General features: G+C 42.8%; 1 protein-coding gene across 1 annotated transcript in view; it reads right to left on the reverse strand.

Annotated features, from left to right (window-relative positions):
* LOC115104883 (sodium channel protein type 2 subunit alpha-like) overlaps positions 1-17,532 on the reverse strand; it is a 152,833-nt gene that overhangs the window by 25,076 nt on the left and 110,225 nt on the right. Inside the window, exons 14-17 of the mRNA XM_029626256.2 lie at positions 13,178-13,301; positions 8,481-8,635; positions 4,075-4,248; positions 1,734-1,856 (exon numbers count right to left, since the gene is read on the reverse strand). Of these exons, the coding sequence (XP_029482116.2) occupies positions 1,734-1,856; positions 4,075-4,248; positions 8,481-8,635; positions 13,178-13,301 (576 nt within the window). The remainder of the gene's footprint in view (positions 1-1,733; positions 1,857-4,074; positions 4,249-8,480; positions 8,636-13,177; positions 13,302-17,532) is intronic.

Here is a 17,532-nt window from a genome sequence, read left to right on the forward strand (position 1 = left end):
ACCGTCACCCCTGGTGAGACAAAACCACGACTTGTCAGTGAGAGCACCTTTTGCCAGTTGTGTCTGGTCCAGCGACTGTGGGTTTGTGCCCATAGGCAACGCTGTTGCCAGTGATGTCTGGTGAGGACCTGCCTTACAACAGGCCTACAAGTCCTCAGTCCAGCCTCTCTCAGCCTATTGCGGACAGTTTGAGCACTGATGGAGAGATTGTGCGTTCCTTGTGTAACTCGGGGAGTTGTTGCCATCCTGTACCTGTCCCGCAGGTGTGGTGTTCGGATGTACCGATCCTGTTACACGTGGTCTGCCACTGTGAGGACGATCAGCTGCCCTTCCTGTCTCCCTGCAGTGCTATCTTAGGTGTCTCACAGTATGGACATTGCAATTTATTGCCCTGGCCACATCTGCAGTCCTCATGCCTCCTTGCAGCATGCCTAAGGCATGTTCACGCAGATGAGCAGGGACCCTTAGGCATCTTTCTTTTTTTCCCCCCCAGAGTCAGTAGAAAGGCCTCTTTAGTGTCCTAAGTTTTCATAACTGTGACCTTAATTGCCTACCGTCTGTGAGCTGTTAGTGTCTTAACGACCATTCCACAGGTGCATGTTCATTCATTGTTTATGGTTAATTGAGCATTGGAAACAGTGATTAAACCCTTTACAATGAAGATATGTGAAGTTATTTGGATTTTTACGAATTATCTTTGAAAGACAGGGTCCTAAGTTTAGAAGCACAAACATTTCGCTACACTCTGCTAACCATATGTATGTGACCAATCAAATTTGATTTGATTTCTATTGGGTACCAAATCTGACACACAAACAAAACAAACTGCAAATAAATCCCACACGTTTGTAGAGTCACAAACTTCATGTAGCCATTGCGTGGTAAGAATACGGGACCAAATGTTCAACTTTTGATGACTTTATTCATAAGAATCGTTACGGGTGTCAATTTTGACCCCTACCTTTTGAGATTTTTTTATATATATTTTTATTAAACAAAATCACATTCTCTGAGCAATTGAATTAGTATAAAATAATATAATTTCCCTATTTTTTGGAGCATACTCAGTATTTGAAGTATTTATTTTTTACAGTCATTATTGCTCAAGGGTGTCAATAATTTCAGACCCTACCGTATCTGTCAAGGATTTACTTGGAAATGATGTGATGACAATAGGCAATTTTCTGTCCTAACTTAAATATGGTGTAAACATTTGGTATAAGTTACCTGTTTTGATGATTCCTAAATGGTGATGTGGGGCCTAATAATGATTTCACTATGAAAGGTTGAGGTAAAAAAAAAAAAAAAAAAGACCACAAAATAAAGCTTAATATGAAATAAAGCTTATCCAAATGGATCAAATTGATCATCTGGATAACGATGTAGTCATGTCATGCTAAGGGGAGAGTTGAGGGTAATTATGAAAACATAATTAGCTCTTCATGCTAATATTGCCACTTTGTGCTAATATTGCCACTTTTGGCTCCAAGGGAAAGATTGGCTAGGGATTAGTGGCATTAGCTGGAGAATTAAGAGATGAGCAAATCATGGATTTGATGACATTATAACACCATAAGAAGAGATATGAGTATTCTAAATAGAAACTGTAAAAATTCTGGTAAGGAAAAGAAAGGGTGGCAACAGAGGTAGAGTGTGACAGACGAAAAGGTTCGAAGACATCAGGAGTGAGGGAGTTGATGAGTTAGAAAAGAGAGCGGCGAGATGACTCTTACCCGCATGCCTTCAAATCGGGACAGTGCTCTTAGCGGCCTCAGAGCTCTGAGGGTTCTAAGTGATTTGATGGCAGCGAAGTCCGAGTAGCCAAGCGTGTTAGCCACTAGGCTCACCAAAGACACCTAGGAGGATGAAGAAAGGGCAAGTACCCACATGGTTAGGGGGGCTGCCACAACCTGTTCAAAGAAATGTCAACACAGTACCTGAAAAGGAACACTGGACCACTCTGGCAAGTCCCTCCGGTTAGCAACTATGTTAAGGGTTTATAAGTCAACCCAGAGTGGGAGCATCGAGGTCGTCCTTTTAATATTCAAGGGGATATAATGTTAAAATTTGGTTATTTCATAGCAGAACATAGAATGGTCACAAAACTTCTGCTTTGATCTGTGTAAGAGAGAGAGGAAGAGAGGTCAATCAAAAGCCAACCTCAAAGCCAAACAGAAACTACAGTTCTAGGTGTCTACTGTGTACGGTCAGTGGTGGTGTTTAGCGGTCAGATTGGGCCTCGCCCTTATGCCGGCAAACAGGGCCACCACAATGCTCGCAGGGTCCTGAGGACTCGTGGATGCCAATTTGCTCTACATTGACGGCACTGGTCAACAGGCCAATCACTGATATCTTGCCAACAGTGAATTCAATTACTTACTTACTTTTAAATATGTAGTACAGACTGATCCAATACATACAGGTTTTTACACAAGCAAACTTGCATGTAGTAAAGTGGGTGGTTTTGAATTCCCTTTTGCCCCTCACAAATTAATATTCAACTGCCCTCCATGCACTGTCTGAGACTTATACCACAATCAGATAAATGACTGAAATGATTCTCCAAGGTTCACAGACATCTGTGCTTCATCATGTTGTTTAAATGAATCACTGATTCAAGAGCAGGGGCTTTTTGTGCTCTTATGCCTTGGGGTGTAAGAAAATTAATACATCACGACACTTTTGTTGAACACGATCAGCACAGCACACAGAGATGGACCGAGGGAGTAAACCCACTGGTAATCTTCTTGCCAAAAGGGTTTGGTACTTCAGCACTTGGAGACCTTTTGGCATTACGCATACTGTTTCGGTATGAATTATAACACTTCGGTGAGGGGGTTTAAAAAAGATTCAGCAAGCACAAGTACACATTGTGATTTCCCCTCCAAATCTATATCAGGAATTTAGAATATTCAATCACTCAGGAGGAAACTGTACATCACCACCAGTGGTATGAATCCACCGCCACATTTCCATTACTTCCGTGTACAATAGGAAGGCATGATCATTTTGAATTCCATGTTTGGTTATCTTTTCAATTCACTTCGTCTCACAATTTACAGGAACAAAAGGCAATGATAAGCGCTGAAGAAACACAGGCAATATGGCAGATTACATAGAACAACATCTGCTGCACATCCTAAAAAAAGATGCATAAAGGTATCATCTATCATTAGAAATAGTCCCAACAAGCTGTGTAAGGGGAATATGTATTGACTTGGCAGTTTTCATGGCAATGGTAAAACATGAAGCCATGCCGGAGAAATTTCCCTGGGGGAAAAATGCTGTTTACATCTATCTAGTCAGCTCTGGCCTCTTTTTCTTTCTTTCTCTCTCTTCTCTCCTCCTCCCTCTCCCACTCCACCACTCTTTCTCTTCCTTCCCCCCTGCCATCTCTCTCCCTCCCTTTGTGCGGTGTGTATGTGTGCAGAGAGCAAACACTAATTTCTCAAGGCTCTCTCTCTGCCTAAAGACTCTCTGCCACAGACCAATATGTCCAAACTACTGACGTGAACTCAGCTCTCATGTTTCTCCCCGAGGATAAAGTGGTAACAAATAAGTGACGTATGAACCCAGGGGATTGTGGGGTTGCTAGACTCGCTACAGGGCTGCACTGATTGGACAAAGCGTTTTTGAGAACAGTAGTAGGTCGGTGAGCATTCCAGAAATGTGCCTAATCCTGTACATACTGTACATTATGAGCAGTTTGCCCACATACAGATTAAGATTCCCTAACAATATTCTCCATTCAGCATCCTTATTAATTCGAGATTAGGCTTTTCTGAATCCGGCCCTATGACTGTCTGGCATGACAGCCAAGCCATCCAGAAAGTGAAGTGCCTCAATAATGTTCAATGTGTTGGAAAACTATTATTGACATGGTAAGACAAGACAAATCAGGATTCCACATTGTCCAAGTCACAGAGCTTTCAGAATGCATGCGACAAACAGATCGATTGATCGCGTCTGACCAGATTATAAAACACAATCAAGTGAAGTGGGCTGCCGTTTTAGCAAATGACCTCATCGTCTCAACATCATGTCTGAGGGTTTGGAAATAAACATGGCACTTACATCCACAATCAGGAAATCCAGCCAGCACCAGTAGTTAGTGAAGTACTTCTTGAATCCGTATGCAATCCACTTGAGGAGCATCTCCAGAATGAAAATGTAGGTGAAGATCTTGTCGGCATACTCCAGCACCACTTTGACCACTTTTCTCTGTTCGATGTAGATGTCCTCAAAGGCCTTTGAAAAGACACATGGGGAAATGAGCCATGATTAGGGCTTTTAAAATAGTCAATAGGCAATTAGTCTCATGCTGTAATTCTATGGAACATCCCTAGTCTCGTAATCACTCGGCAATCAATCTTACCATAGCAATATTAATGCAGTATCTTAATGACATACATACTGACTGTGTGTATCAGTGTCTTATTCTAATCACTAGAAACTGGCAGTATGTATTGTTATGATGTGGGGGAAGGTTAGTGTTAGGACAAACACACTACCAGGATACACTTCCACACTCCATCCCCAGGTGGCAGCAGCAACTGGTTTAGATGCTGAGCCAAGCCTTTATTTGCACAGACGTGCTGCCAATTAAGGTGATTGTCAGTCAGTGTCCCAGCTGGCATGGCTGTGAGGCTGCTGACTTAGTTTAGGTGGCAATTGAGTCTTTAGTTTAGGCATGCCTCCTTGTAGTTTTCTTTTTGTATGTTTACTTACGTCACCATCTGAACAAAGAATAATCTGCTTGGATTGGCCGACAATGGGAGTCCAGACTGAGCTGGCCCTGGACCTGAGGTATAAGGTCTTCTGGGCACAAGCACTGAACACCTGGTCGCATATGCTTATGTCTCACATTTATGCACACATCAAATCAGGTTACAGACCATGTAGCTGGGCCTAAGACCCCTAGACATAACGAGTCAGGTTACAGACCATGTAGCTGGGCCTAAGACCCCGAGACATAATGAGTCAGGTTACAGACCATGTAGCTAGGCCTAAGACCCCTAGACATAATGAGTCAGGTTACAGACCATGTAGCTGGGCCTAAGAACCCTAGACATAATGAGTCAGGTTACAGACCATGTAGCTGGGCCTAAGACCCCTAGACATAACGAGTCAGGTTACAGACCATGTAGCTGGGCCTAAGACCCCTAGACATAACGAGTCAGATTACAGACCATGTAGCTGGGCCTAAGACCCCTAGACATAATGAGTCAGGTTACAGACCATGTAGCTGGGCCTAAGACCCCTAGACATAACGAGTCAGGTTACAGACCATGTAGCTGGGCCTAAGACCCCTAGACATAATGAGTCAGGTTACAGACCATGTAGCTGGGCCTAAGACCCCTAGACATAACGAGTCAGGTTACAGACCATGTAGCTGGGCCTAAGACCCCTAGACATAACGAGTCAGATTACAGACCATGTAGCTAGGCCTAAGACCCCTAGACATAATGAGTCAGGTTACAGACCATGTCCCTAGCTAACGGCCAAGACCCCCCTAGACATAATGAGTCAGGTTACAGACCATGTAGCTGGGCCTAAGATCCCTAGACATAACGAGTCAGGTTACAGACCATGTAGCTGGGCCTAAGACCCCTAGACATAACGAGTCAGGTTACAGACCATGTAGCTAGGCCTAAGACCCCTAGACATAATGAGTCAGGTTACAGACCATGTAGCTAGGCCTAAGACCCGTAGACATAACGAGTCAGGTTACAGACCATGTAGCTGGACCGAAGACCCCTAGACATAACGAGTCAGGTTACAGACCATGTAGCTGGGCCTAAGACCCCTAGACATAATGAGTCAGGTTACAGACCATGTAGCTGGGCCTAAGACCCCTAGACATAACGAGTCAGGTTACAGACCATGTAGCTGGGCCTAAGACCCCTAGACATAATGAGTCAGGTTACAGACCATGTAGCTGGGCCTAAGACCCCTAGACATAATGAGTCAGGTTACAGACCATGTAGCTGGGCCTAAGACCCCTAGACATAATGAGTCAGGTTACAGACCATGTAGCTGGGCCTAAGACCCCTAGACATAATGACTCAGGTTCCATGTAGCTGGCCTAAGACCCCTAGACATAATGAGTCAGGTTACAGACCATGTAGCTGGGCCTAAGACCCCTAGACATAATGAGTCAGGTTACAGACCATGTAGCTGGGCCTAAGACCCCTAGACATAATGAGTCAGGTTACAGACCATGTAGCTGGGCCTAAGACCCCTAGACATAAAGAGTCAGGTTACAGACCATGTAGCTGGGCCTAAGACCCCTAGACATAAAGAGTCAGGTTACAGACCATGTAGCTGGTCCTAAGACCCCTAGACATAATGAGTGCAGCAAACCCAGTAGGCTAGTTTCTGGTTTCGTTACAGTATGTACCCATGATGGAAGTCCACATGCTATTTTTTACATGAAACCCTTTCAGTGATTTTATTTCACAACTGGAAAAATGATATATTTATACAGTATGTAACAGTGTATAATAATTGATTGAGGCCTTTTGCATCACAGTTATTACTCAGATAATAAAGTTGAATGAGAACAACAAAGGGTCTTTAGAGATGATAACATTTCTAGAATGAGGAACATTGAGTTGTAAAATGTCCAGTATTGTATAATGTACCGTACGCACATCCAATGACTTGTAGCTGCTGGGTACAAAAATAAACTCAGGAAATAATAGATACTCACACACTGATGAATGATCCCGTTGTTTAACGTTTCAACCCAAATGTCCTCGTCAGGCTTAACCCACATAAAAAAACGTGAGGATATTTATAGATTCAACATAATAAGCAGGCGATACAGGCTGTGTCATTAACTATACCTTCGTCATATACACACACATTGCGCAGTAAAGCAACAGGAATATTCATAACTGTGTCAGTATCTATTCTTTATCATAATGACTAACATGCCGCACACATGGAATATGCCTCTGCATGCTTTTCTGCAAAAGAAGGAAAGTGCTATCAGAGGAAAACAAACAAAATGGAGTGCTTTTGCTGAGCAACAAGAGCACACTCTAGCTAGACGCGTCGTCGCCATCGGAAACCTTTTGCTCTACTCTCATGAGGTATGCCGCCATGCACCCTAAATTAACGCCACGCAGGCTTAGCCTGCATACCCATCACTGGGCAATACCCAGGAGAAGGCCCACACTGACAGGGAAAGGCCCAGGAGAAACAACAATCTGCTTGGACAGAGATTGAGGAGAAGGGGGTGGATGGAAAATGGGTTAGGGGTCGGGGAGGGGTGGAGGGAGAAGGGGGGGCAGGCACTGGTAGCACAGCTGAGGTTTGGGCACGCTCCGACCAATCCACTGCTAATTAGGGGAGAGCGGAGAAGGCTTGACTAATCATTGATCTGACTCCTCTCAGCTGCATATCTGTTCATGCACTACATCACTGTGGAGGAGGAAATTGAGGACGATGAGGAGTGAGAGGGCCCAGGCAGATGCAATGAAAAGCTGCACCTCAACCAATCATTCCTTGTTTCTGTGTGGCCAATTTATTGCAATAGACACTTTGTTTTCAATGTTTTTATACTATATATATATATCACAATTTGTCTTATCTCAATTTCGCCTGCTTGACATTCTCAGCTAGCTCTACTATGTTGGGCACTTCATGCCTGCCAACCTTGGTGTTAGATTGTAATAGCAGGTGAAAGAGTGATTGACCTTGTTTGTGAGCTGCATCCTGGAACACATGGTCTTAGAGTTAGTCCTTGGGGGCTTGTAGGGTGCTGTCTAGGAAATACTGTACAAGGGCTCATGGAAATAACGCCCATCATAGTGTTAGTGTTATTACAACCTAAGGCCAAGGTTAGCACATCACAAAAGCTGATCAGGAGTCAGCCATCCATGTTAGCATCCTCCCGACATCAAATATGGGATTTTGAGCAGTCTATTGGCTAACCTATTTGATGAGATTATCGTATTATTATCTTATTAAATAGCCTGGATCTTAGAGTAAATCATTAACTGTGGAGACAAAGAGCAATAAAAAAAGAGATGCGGTAACAAACAACTTGTATGATCAGAGAGATTACTCCTAAGCATCACACACAGCCTGAAGCTTACAGCATATTACACTCTTAGAAGAAGAAAAAGGTGCAATCTAGAACCAAAAAGGGTTCTTTGGCAGTCCCCATTGGCGAACCCTTTGAAGGACCCTTTTGGTTCCAGGTAGAACCCTTTTGGTTCCTGGTTCCTTTCTACAGAGGGTTCTATATGGAACTAAAAATGGTTCTACCTAGAACCAAAAGGGTTCTCCTATGTTGACAGCGGAAGAACCCCTTTGGAACTGTCCTTGTTGGATTTCTCTGTCATCCCCTGTTTCCCCCCCAGTCTCACCCCACACTGGGTGGCCTGACCTGGCATATTGACCATTCAGCAGGCAGGGCCGACTGCTCGACCCGACCCATGCCACCCCTACCCAGCATGCACGCTGCTTACCAGAGCGCCGCTGCTCAGCAGGATCATAAAAATGATGAAGGACTCGAACCAGCTGTGCTCCACGATCTGAAAGCAGGTCTTCCTCAACCGCCACCATGCCTGGCCCAGGCCCGCCGTGGTTTGGATGTCACAGCACTGGAAGTGGCGCACGCATACTGGGGGAGAGAGAGGGAAAAAGAAAGAGAGAGATAGAGGGATAAAGAGAGACAGAAAAAGAGAATGACTACTACATTGTATGTGTGCAAATGGCTAATCTATTGACTCATCAATGTTTTAAAGAGAGAGAGAGAGAATGGAAGTATTTGACAAGTGTACTGTAATGTCAATGTCTCTTTTTTCCAATATGTATCCAAGGCCAACATTTTACCATTTAATTTAATGATTCAATTAGTATTTCTGCGAACTCATCTTAATACACATGAAACAGGAAGTAATGACAGGAAGTAGTGAACTTACAGAGATCATAGCCCATGTGAGTGCTAGCTAGCTAGCACACCTTAGCCTAGTGGTTAGAGCGTTGGACTAGTAACCGAAATGTTGCAAGATTGAATCCCTGAGCTGACAAGGTAAAGATCTATCGTTCTGACCCTGAACAAGGCAGTTAACCCACTGTTCCTAGGCTGGCATTGAAAATAAGAATTTGTTCTTAACTGACTTGCCTAATTAAATTTAAAAAGGACTTTATACTAGCTCTCCAGCCTAGCCAGGAGGATAAGGACCGAGTGTCTTTGCTAATCTCGACTATGGTTTTGGAGCAACATATTCCCTGGTATCAATTACTCTTTAAAAGCTTTAAAGGCTGCTATGAAATCTCATTTGAGCCGTCAACCCATAATGGCCGCAGAGTCGACCCAGCTCCTCCATAACCGTCATCTGAGCCCCCCGTCCAAATGAATTTATTGCCTCTAAACTTAATAATGATGGGATTATGGTAACGGACCACTTGCAACTCAATTTCTAACGATGATCCCAGGCTCTTTCTTGGAAACCGCGGACGTTTTAGCGCCCTGGCACTGACATCTGCCAAGCAATTAATGGCCATCAACAAGAAATCAAGAGGTTTTATTGACTTTGACAAGGCATTTACAGTTATCATCCGGTCGATATACGGTCAGACCTCGGAGTAGAGGCATTTCCTAAGGGATGTTTTTTTTTTGTTCTTTGAGAGTACAAATAATGCAAATATCCTGTGTTGAAATGCTGCTACCTCTTCTCTGAGTGTAAAACGCCATGAATTGCCCGCATAACCTTGCGCATGTTTGAGTACACGTCAGCTTGAGGGAGCTGGATAGAAACTTAACGCAGGGTGAAGACAGGCCTTCTTCTTACAGTTTGTCCGTTTAACTCAGTTACTGTAAAGTCTATTGATGGTCTGGAAATAGATACAGTTACTTATTTTGGAAGATATTATATAGGTTTGTTTTATTTTGCTAGGCAGCATTAGCTAGCACTAGTCAGGTTTACCTGCGCCAAAATGCTGGTATTTTCCATCCTATAGCTTGTTCTCCTTCTTCTTTTTAAATAGTGAGCCAACATGTTTTCAGCACTTTCATTTCCATGATTGATCAAATACATTTTCTCATGCTCTCTCGTCTCTCTGCAGCAGACATATAATGAGCAATATCGCAGTATCGGCTTGCAATACATAAAGAATCATTTTAATTTTGAGAATCGCAATACATATTGTATCGGCACCTAAGTATTGTGATATTTCATTGTGAGCCCCCTGGAAATTTCCAGCCCTAGTAACGTCCCTCTAATGATTTAGTCCCTCGAGCTATCGTTAGAAAAGTCCAGAGAGTTGTGGTTTGTTAGGTTGGCGGCCATTTTGTATGAAAAATCATTAGTCATGGCACGGAGACATGGAGACAAAACCAATGTGACATGAGCTTGCCCCAAGCGCATGCCTCAAATGTAAACAATGGTCCTCATGTATATAAAGTGCCTGCCCCCAGCCAAACTACAATGCTAGCGCTACCTCCTCTAGCTGTGAAACGACCCTGCTGAACCTGAACCTAAACTACTCCATGTTTCTTTCAACAGAGAGGCTACAGCCATGTAGCCTAGGTGTCAGTCTCTTTTCGCTTTAACCAACGTTTGTTGAATGGTTAAATCCAGTAACAACAGCAACAACAATTATCACCATTTGACTTTATTCTGCTGTGCTATTCCTGTCCGGTGAAAAGCCCCACGCTAGAGACAGAGGAATTGATAGGCAGCTGTAACGTCCCAGTACATAGCTCCGGGATTGATCTGTTTTCATTTATTTTATGGCGGAACACCATCATTTTGTCTTTCTTACGCAACCCAGAAATGTGTGAAATGTGGCCATGTAACACCTCTTCATCTACTCTCCAGTGACAGTACTTCTGCTTCATCCCATTCCCATTTTGGGGAAGCACAGGAACATGTAGTGTTCTTAGTGTTGAAGGTGTAGATACACAATCACAACTTACTACATGCTTGTGTTGGGCTTAACTATACTATATTTAAGCAATAAGGCTTGAGGATGTGTGGTATATGGCCAATATACCACAAATCCCAGAGGTTCCTTATTGCTATTATAAACTGGTTACCAATGTAAATAGAGCAGTACAAATAAATGTTGGGTCATACCTGTGGTATACGGGTGGTCTGATATACCACGGCTTTCAGCCAATCAGCATTCAGGGCTGGAACCACCCGGTTTATAAATGCCCTTTTGGGCTTTCCAGGATGCACATGCTTTTGTGTTGGCACCACACCTAACAAACAGGCCGTGGCTAAGTCTACCGTGGGTATCATATGATTGATAATAAATCAGTGTCACTAAGAGCCTGCGGTACTGGTGGGATCAGAGTCCCGGTCACGTCCAAGCAACACAAATGGGTTTCCATGGTGAGGTAATCAAACCATTAGGTTTGCATTTAGGATATTATGACGTAACCTTAATAGAGTCCTCTGATTAGAACTATCCACCACCCACACCTTTGAGTTTACTAGCATTCTGAGGTAGTACTCTGAAAGGAATAGAGGGTTTCAGCCTCTACTGTAGTCCACGTTATTAAAGTAGTGATGGTGCTCTGGTTGTTTTTCTACGGATACTTAGACTTCCTGTGTAATCGAAGGAACACGTACACATAGTAATATGATACCTCATACACAAGTCACACTCTATTCAATGAATAACTATCAGTGTCAGCATTCAGGAAACATCTCTTGCTCATTGAACCCAGAAACACTTAGAATTAAAGTACTTCACAACCACAGTGTACGTGTAATCAAAGAGCGTGATCCCCTAATCAAATCTAGATTAAAAATACTGTACTTTTCAACAATTACCAGACCTTTAGTAATGATGTTACCGCTATAAAATAAACATGTCGAAAGCTTTTTAGAACAACCTCCAACGATGCTGACCATTTCAATGTACACTCAGCCAATGCCGACTGTTTCAGTGTACAGAGAATTACCACGATTGTCTCGGAGGCATCACGTGATTGGTCCAGCCTACTAGGTTACCTCAGACGGTCTGAGGGGGTTGATTAGTTGGGACCAAATTGAATTCAGGGAGTCAGTCATCATCAAATGAACTAGAGTCCATTTTGTGCCTGACACGCCTTTTCAAATCTCTGCTGACACAGGACATTCAATTTAATGCGCCATTACCCTTTGAAATGTCACTTGGTTGTTTAATGTTTTATATCAAATGGCCTCCACTTGAAGCAAAAGCCAACCATTTTGGATAGTCCCAAATAAATGTTTAGATTCGGGCTCACAGAGAGAGTGAGTCAAACCCTATACTAACATAAACTGTTAAAAATATACAAATGTTTAGTTTGGACTGCAAAGTTATCATGACATATTAATATACACATTTGAAGTATGATGGAAACACATTCATTGACGTGTTTGACATGTTTCTGTTCTGTTTCCATTTCCACATACAGTATACGGATGAACCTCAGGTCTAAATCTGATTTTTTCCCAAACAGTAGAAAATAATGCTGCTGATAATATTACATTAAATAATATTCCTTAAATGTGCTTACCTGTCTTTTACCTGTCTTTTACCTGTCTTTAGTAAAAGACTAGTAAAGACAGGTAAACACAGGTAAAAGACAGGTAAAGACAGGTAAAGACAGGTAAAAGACTAGTAAAGACAGGTAGTCTTTTACCTGTCTTTTACCTGTCTTTTACCTGTCTTTTACCTGTCTTTTGCCGGTCTTTTGCCGGTCTTTTGCCGGTCTTTTGCCTGTCTTTTACCCGTCTTTTACCCGTCTTTTACCCGTCTTTTACCCGTCTTTTACCTGTCTTTTACCTGTCTTTTACCTGTCTTTTACCTGTCTTTTACCTGTCTTTACCTGTCTTTTACTTATGTACCATTGCAGTATACTGTATTATTAGTGCATGTACACAGTATATTAAGCTGCATGACTGTTTATGCTTATACCTCTTGCGCCAGAGCTCCCTTGAAAAAGAGATTAGTGTCTCTGCTACTGTACATAATGGCATGGTGTACTTTAGCATGAATTACTACAGTACCCATAATGCTCTCTACCAGTTTCATTTTAGCAAAGATGTTCTAACGAAAACATAATGGTGTCCTCTCTCCTTATTGACACATGGTGTCATAAGTGGATTACGAAACCACGCCCCCTTACCAATAGAATCTCAAGGGGGACTCACCCGATTAAATAAAGGACGGATAAGCTTACCATCAGGGAAGCAGTTGTCAGGATCCATGGTCTCTTCGGCCATCTCCGAATACTCATCCTCTTCCTCCCCTGGCTTCCTCAGATCCACTGTGCTGCCCTCTGAAAGGCTGATGTCATCCTTTACCTGAGGAAAACAACCAATCAGAGCCATGTTAGATGAAAATAGATATTATATATTACCATTGATATATTGGTGATCTGGTAGGTATGGAGAGAGAATTGTTCCGTCTTTTTCTCCATCTATGAAAACCATTCAGAAGGAAATAATGAATAACTACTACTGTCATGATGACGATTGTCTCTGGACATATTTGATTTTCACATTCTGGTGCCTATAAAGTCTGGGTATGTCTAATATGACATCTAACCTGGCATTTCCTTTGTGGCTTTTATCGTATTGTATTTTACAGCACATCTTAATCTGCAGCATTTGTTTCAATCTGATCTGGTAAATTTCAAGTCAAGCAATCAGTGATCTGGAGTGAGATTTATAGCATCAGCCTTTAATAGAGGTGTAGTATGATGGATATTTTGAAAAAAAATTCAGCATTTCACTGTTGTTTATGAAGCATGTGACAAATAACATTTGATTTGACTCTCTAGATTGGGATTCAATTGGATATTTGTTTCCTCACACATACACTATAAAAAGCTAGAGGTTGCCATGTTCACCTGTTAGTAAACACTGAGGCAATACGAGACCAATCTACTTGAAGACACACTTCCAGTAACCCTAACTGTGTGTGTGTGTGTGTGTGTGTGTGTGTGTGTGTGTGTGTGTGTGTGTGAGCATGTGTTTGAGTGCATATCAGAGTGGGAATGTTGATGGAGATGATGAGTGAAGCCTAAAGCCTCGAACACACCCACAGTGGCATTGGGCAAAATGGATCACAGCATCATCTGGATATGTACTGTACGCAACACAACTTCAACATTCACCTTCTGCTACCATTTTTGTCAAGCCGTTTACACATACAATTTGATGCATATGTTCAATAAATCCAATGTACGCACAACACATGACGCACTAAGGAGCAACAGAAAGAGCAAGAAAGGGGGGAAGAGGGAGAGAGAGAGACAGAGAAGAGAGGGCGATGGATTGAGAGAGAGAGGAACTTTAAGACAAAGCAGATCTCTCTTGACAAGTGGCCGCTGTGCCTTACTCTCTTAGAGACTAACTGTTGAAATGCGTCCTGTCTGACGACACCTCTCTACTGAGGAGAAGGAATCATCCGTAATCAACCTTCACAAACCACATCTGACCGGATGCAAAGGCACAGGATGCAAGGAGCAGGAAAAAAAGCCCTTCTTTACTTCAAAGGCTCGTGTTTTACCGAGCTGGAACATCTCAATTTACTGTACGAGGCCAACAACAAAGACGTGAGTCCCTGACACGGATCTTCTCCTGAATGTAGAGACCATTTTACCTCCATAAGGATAATGATGATGGGTTGTATTTACATATATATAATGCCGGATTGCACTTCTTTTCAATATGTCTCAGTGCAATACATTGTTGTAAGGGTAACTCACATGATAAAACAGTCCCAAATGTAGGGAAAATTATGAATAGTTGGACAATAAAAAAATGTAAAACCTGTATTTTACTATTGAACACACATGTAAACTTTTCCAACAGGTTTTCAGTCTTCAACAGTGTGTGATTTATATACAGGATCTATTTACTTTCTATATGGGTCTAATCCTGAATACTGATTGGTTAAAACCACATTCCAGCTAGTGTCCATTCCATTTTATACAATGGGTGGGTCTAATCCTGAATGCTGATTGGTTAAAACCACATTCCAGCCAGTGGTTTTCCATTCCATTCTATGCACCTGGAAAAATAATGGATCTACTTTTGAACTACCTATTTGCACCGGGACTCTGTGGACTGCTCGCGGTGTATCGTAGTGTCTGTGACAACACCAGAGTCAATGAGACAGTCATGCATAAACACAGAGTAAAGTCTGGGTAGAGGAAGTTCCAGGGTGACGAATGTCAGCCTTCGGCATAATAGAACCCTCAACGCTCTCCATCTTTAATCATTCTTTAATTCATATCCTTCATGGCCATGTGTCATTTAAAAGGATGGTGCACCCCAAAACTGAAGTATGGCCAATGTTTTTATATTTGTAAAGTGGGCTAAAGTGGAGCACAATCCATACCTTAATTCATCTGTTCTGTGGAATACTTTTTCATTGTGGAATTCCCTATGCATTTCCTCCACCCTCAAGGATGCTAGCCTTGGAGAGCACTGCTGAGAGGGAGGGAGGGATGACTTAACAGTTCAGTAGATGTTCTCAACTGTCCAATACAGCCATTCTGTACAGACAATAAAATGAGGCGGCCCTTCAACAAACAATCTTTACTCCAATTTCGCTCTCACATTCTCTGGGCATTAGAGGATCAGTATTATATTACCGCTGCCAATAACCCACGAATGCCCGACAATAACTACAACATCAATCTAAAACCAATACTGTACAGTCATTGTCCTGCTCAACTTTATGAAGCTTTCTTTTCTTTTTCCTCCTAAATAAACAGATAAACCTTTTATGTCATCTCATCTCTTGAGTTTTACTGGTCATGCCATACCTATGTCAGACTTGTGACAACATATCATCAGATGGACAGTACCTGTCATGCGGGCATCCCATGAGCCTTTGGGTTTTACAGAATCGTCAGGCTCAGCTAAGGGGGGCCCTACTGTGACAAGGTCAGCTATGTCTGGTAAAAGCACCGATGATGGTCTCACAAACCCCCACGGTCCTGATACACATACCGGGGGCATTGCCCCCCCACATATGACAGACCTATAAATAGCCCCTTTGGACAGAGAATGGATAACTAACAAGAGTTAGACACGAGCGTGTGCAACACACACACACACGCACACACACACACACACACATCCCAACTCTATGAAACAGGACTCCCCTGAATGCATGTTTAGCCATGTGTTGTTGTCAGAAGCCACCTGCGGGTAGTCTCTTTTCCTCTACGGGGTTAAAGGGGGTTAAGGGTCAGGGGTCATGTACACATGGTGTAGTGTCAGGCATTAAGGGTGGCCATGAGGTATTTAAGGGGTCCCAAAGAGCGACACAATAAGATAGAAGAGAAATTGCCAAAGTAAATGCCTTGCTTGAGTGACACTCTTCTTGGACTGGCTAGCCAAAATTGGAGAGGTATGTTTTATAGAACGCATCAGGGAGAAGTCTGTAAAGTGGCTATAGTTGGCAGTGTAATATATGTATGAATAAGGAGGTATCCGTAAATGTCAATATGAACGACAACTGTTTCTATCATCACTACCCATAACACTCTAGGGTGCAGCAAAAACCCTCCTGCAGGTTAGGAGAACTCACACAGCAGGTTAGGAGAAGTAACGTAGCAGGTTAGGAGAATTAGGTTACGGTTAGGTGTTGGTGAAAATGCTTTCCTAACCTGCTATGAAAAATCACTTGCATTGAAGTGCAAAATCTTATGGAGGCTCACCCTGGGGAGCTACCCCCCCCAAACCCTAATCTACCCCACCTGATGCTAATGCTTACAAGGACCTTGACTGGCTGATAAGCTGAATCAGGTGTGTTACAACAGGGTTGGAGCAAAAACCTGTATACCCATTTCTCCCAGAGGAGGCTTGGCCCCAACCCTTATTTAGACATTAAGAGCCACTGACATGCTAGGAGAAATTCCCCGCCAAAACAATTTCAAGGATGTTTTCAGTCAATGAATTATACCAGAAAAAAGGTCTCATCTCATCATGTATCCCATTTCCTCATCAGTCAGATCCTCTGGGATCTGGGGCGGCCCCGGTTGTTGCCGTGGTTGCGTTCGGACACAGCTGTGCGGCGTTACACAACCGTTGGTCCCTGGAGGACCCGAGCCATCAGAGCCGACGCTCATACCTCACACTTCCTGCTCTTCTCCAAGACTGACAATGACACGTTGTTGCCAGAGACGTACCCCTTATAGGTAACACTACGCCACTTAGAATAGATGGCCAACACATACAGTAGTTTCATTCCATGCTATTTCTTTGGTAATCAGAACGTTTTAAATGACTCAACTGTGAATTGCTAATAATGTGCAAATTGCATAATTTACTAGCACTGAAAGGAACATGATTGAAAGTTTCAACTAGTTTACTAGTTCAACCCAAACAAATCCCATGTTCTATCTGGAGCACGTTGAGGTATTTACCCTTGGGGTTAGCAGAAGTAAAAGTTAAGCACACTGGCAGGAAGTGTAGCACTGTAACGTGAGCATGGTCTTTCTATGTTTAACAGGATTAGCCTTGCACAATAACCTTGTTAGTGGGATAATCAACATAGGCTTCCCGCTAAAACATT

This window comes from Oncorhynchus nerka, linkage group LG22 (genome assembly GCF_034236695.1).
Source record: "Oncorhynchus nerka isolate Pitt River linkage group LG22, Oner_Uvic_2.0, whole genome shotgun sequence".
In the NCBI taxonomy this organism is placed as follows: Eukaryota; Metazoa; Chordata; class Actinopteri; order Salmoniformes; family Salmonidae; genus Oncorhynchus; species Oncorhynchus nerka.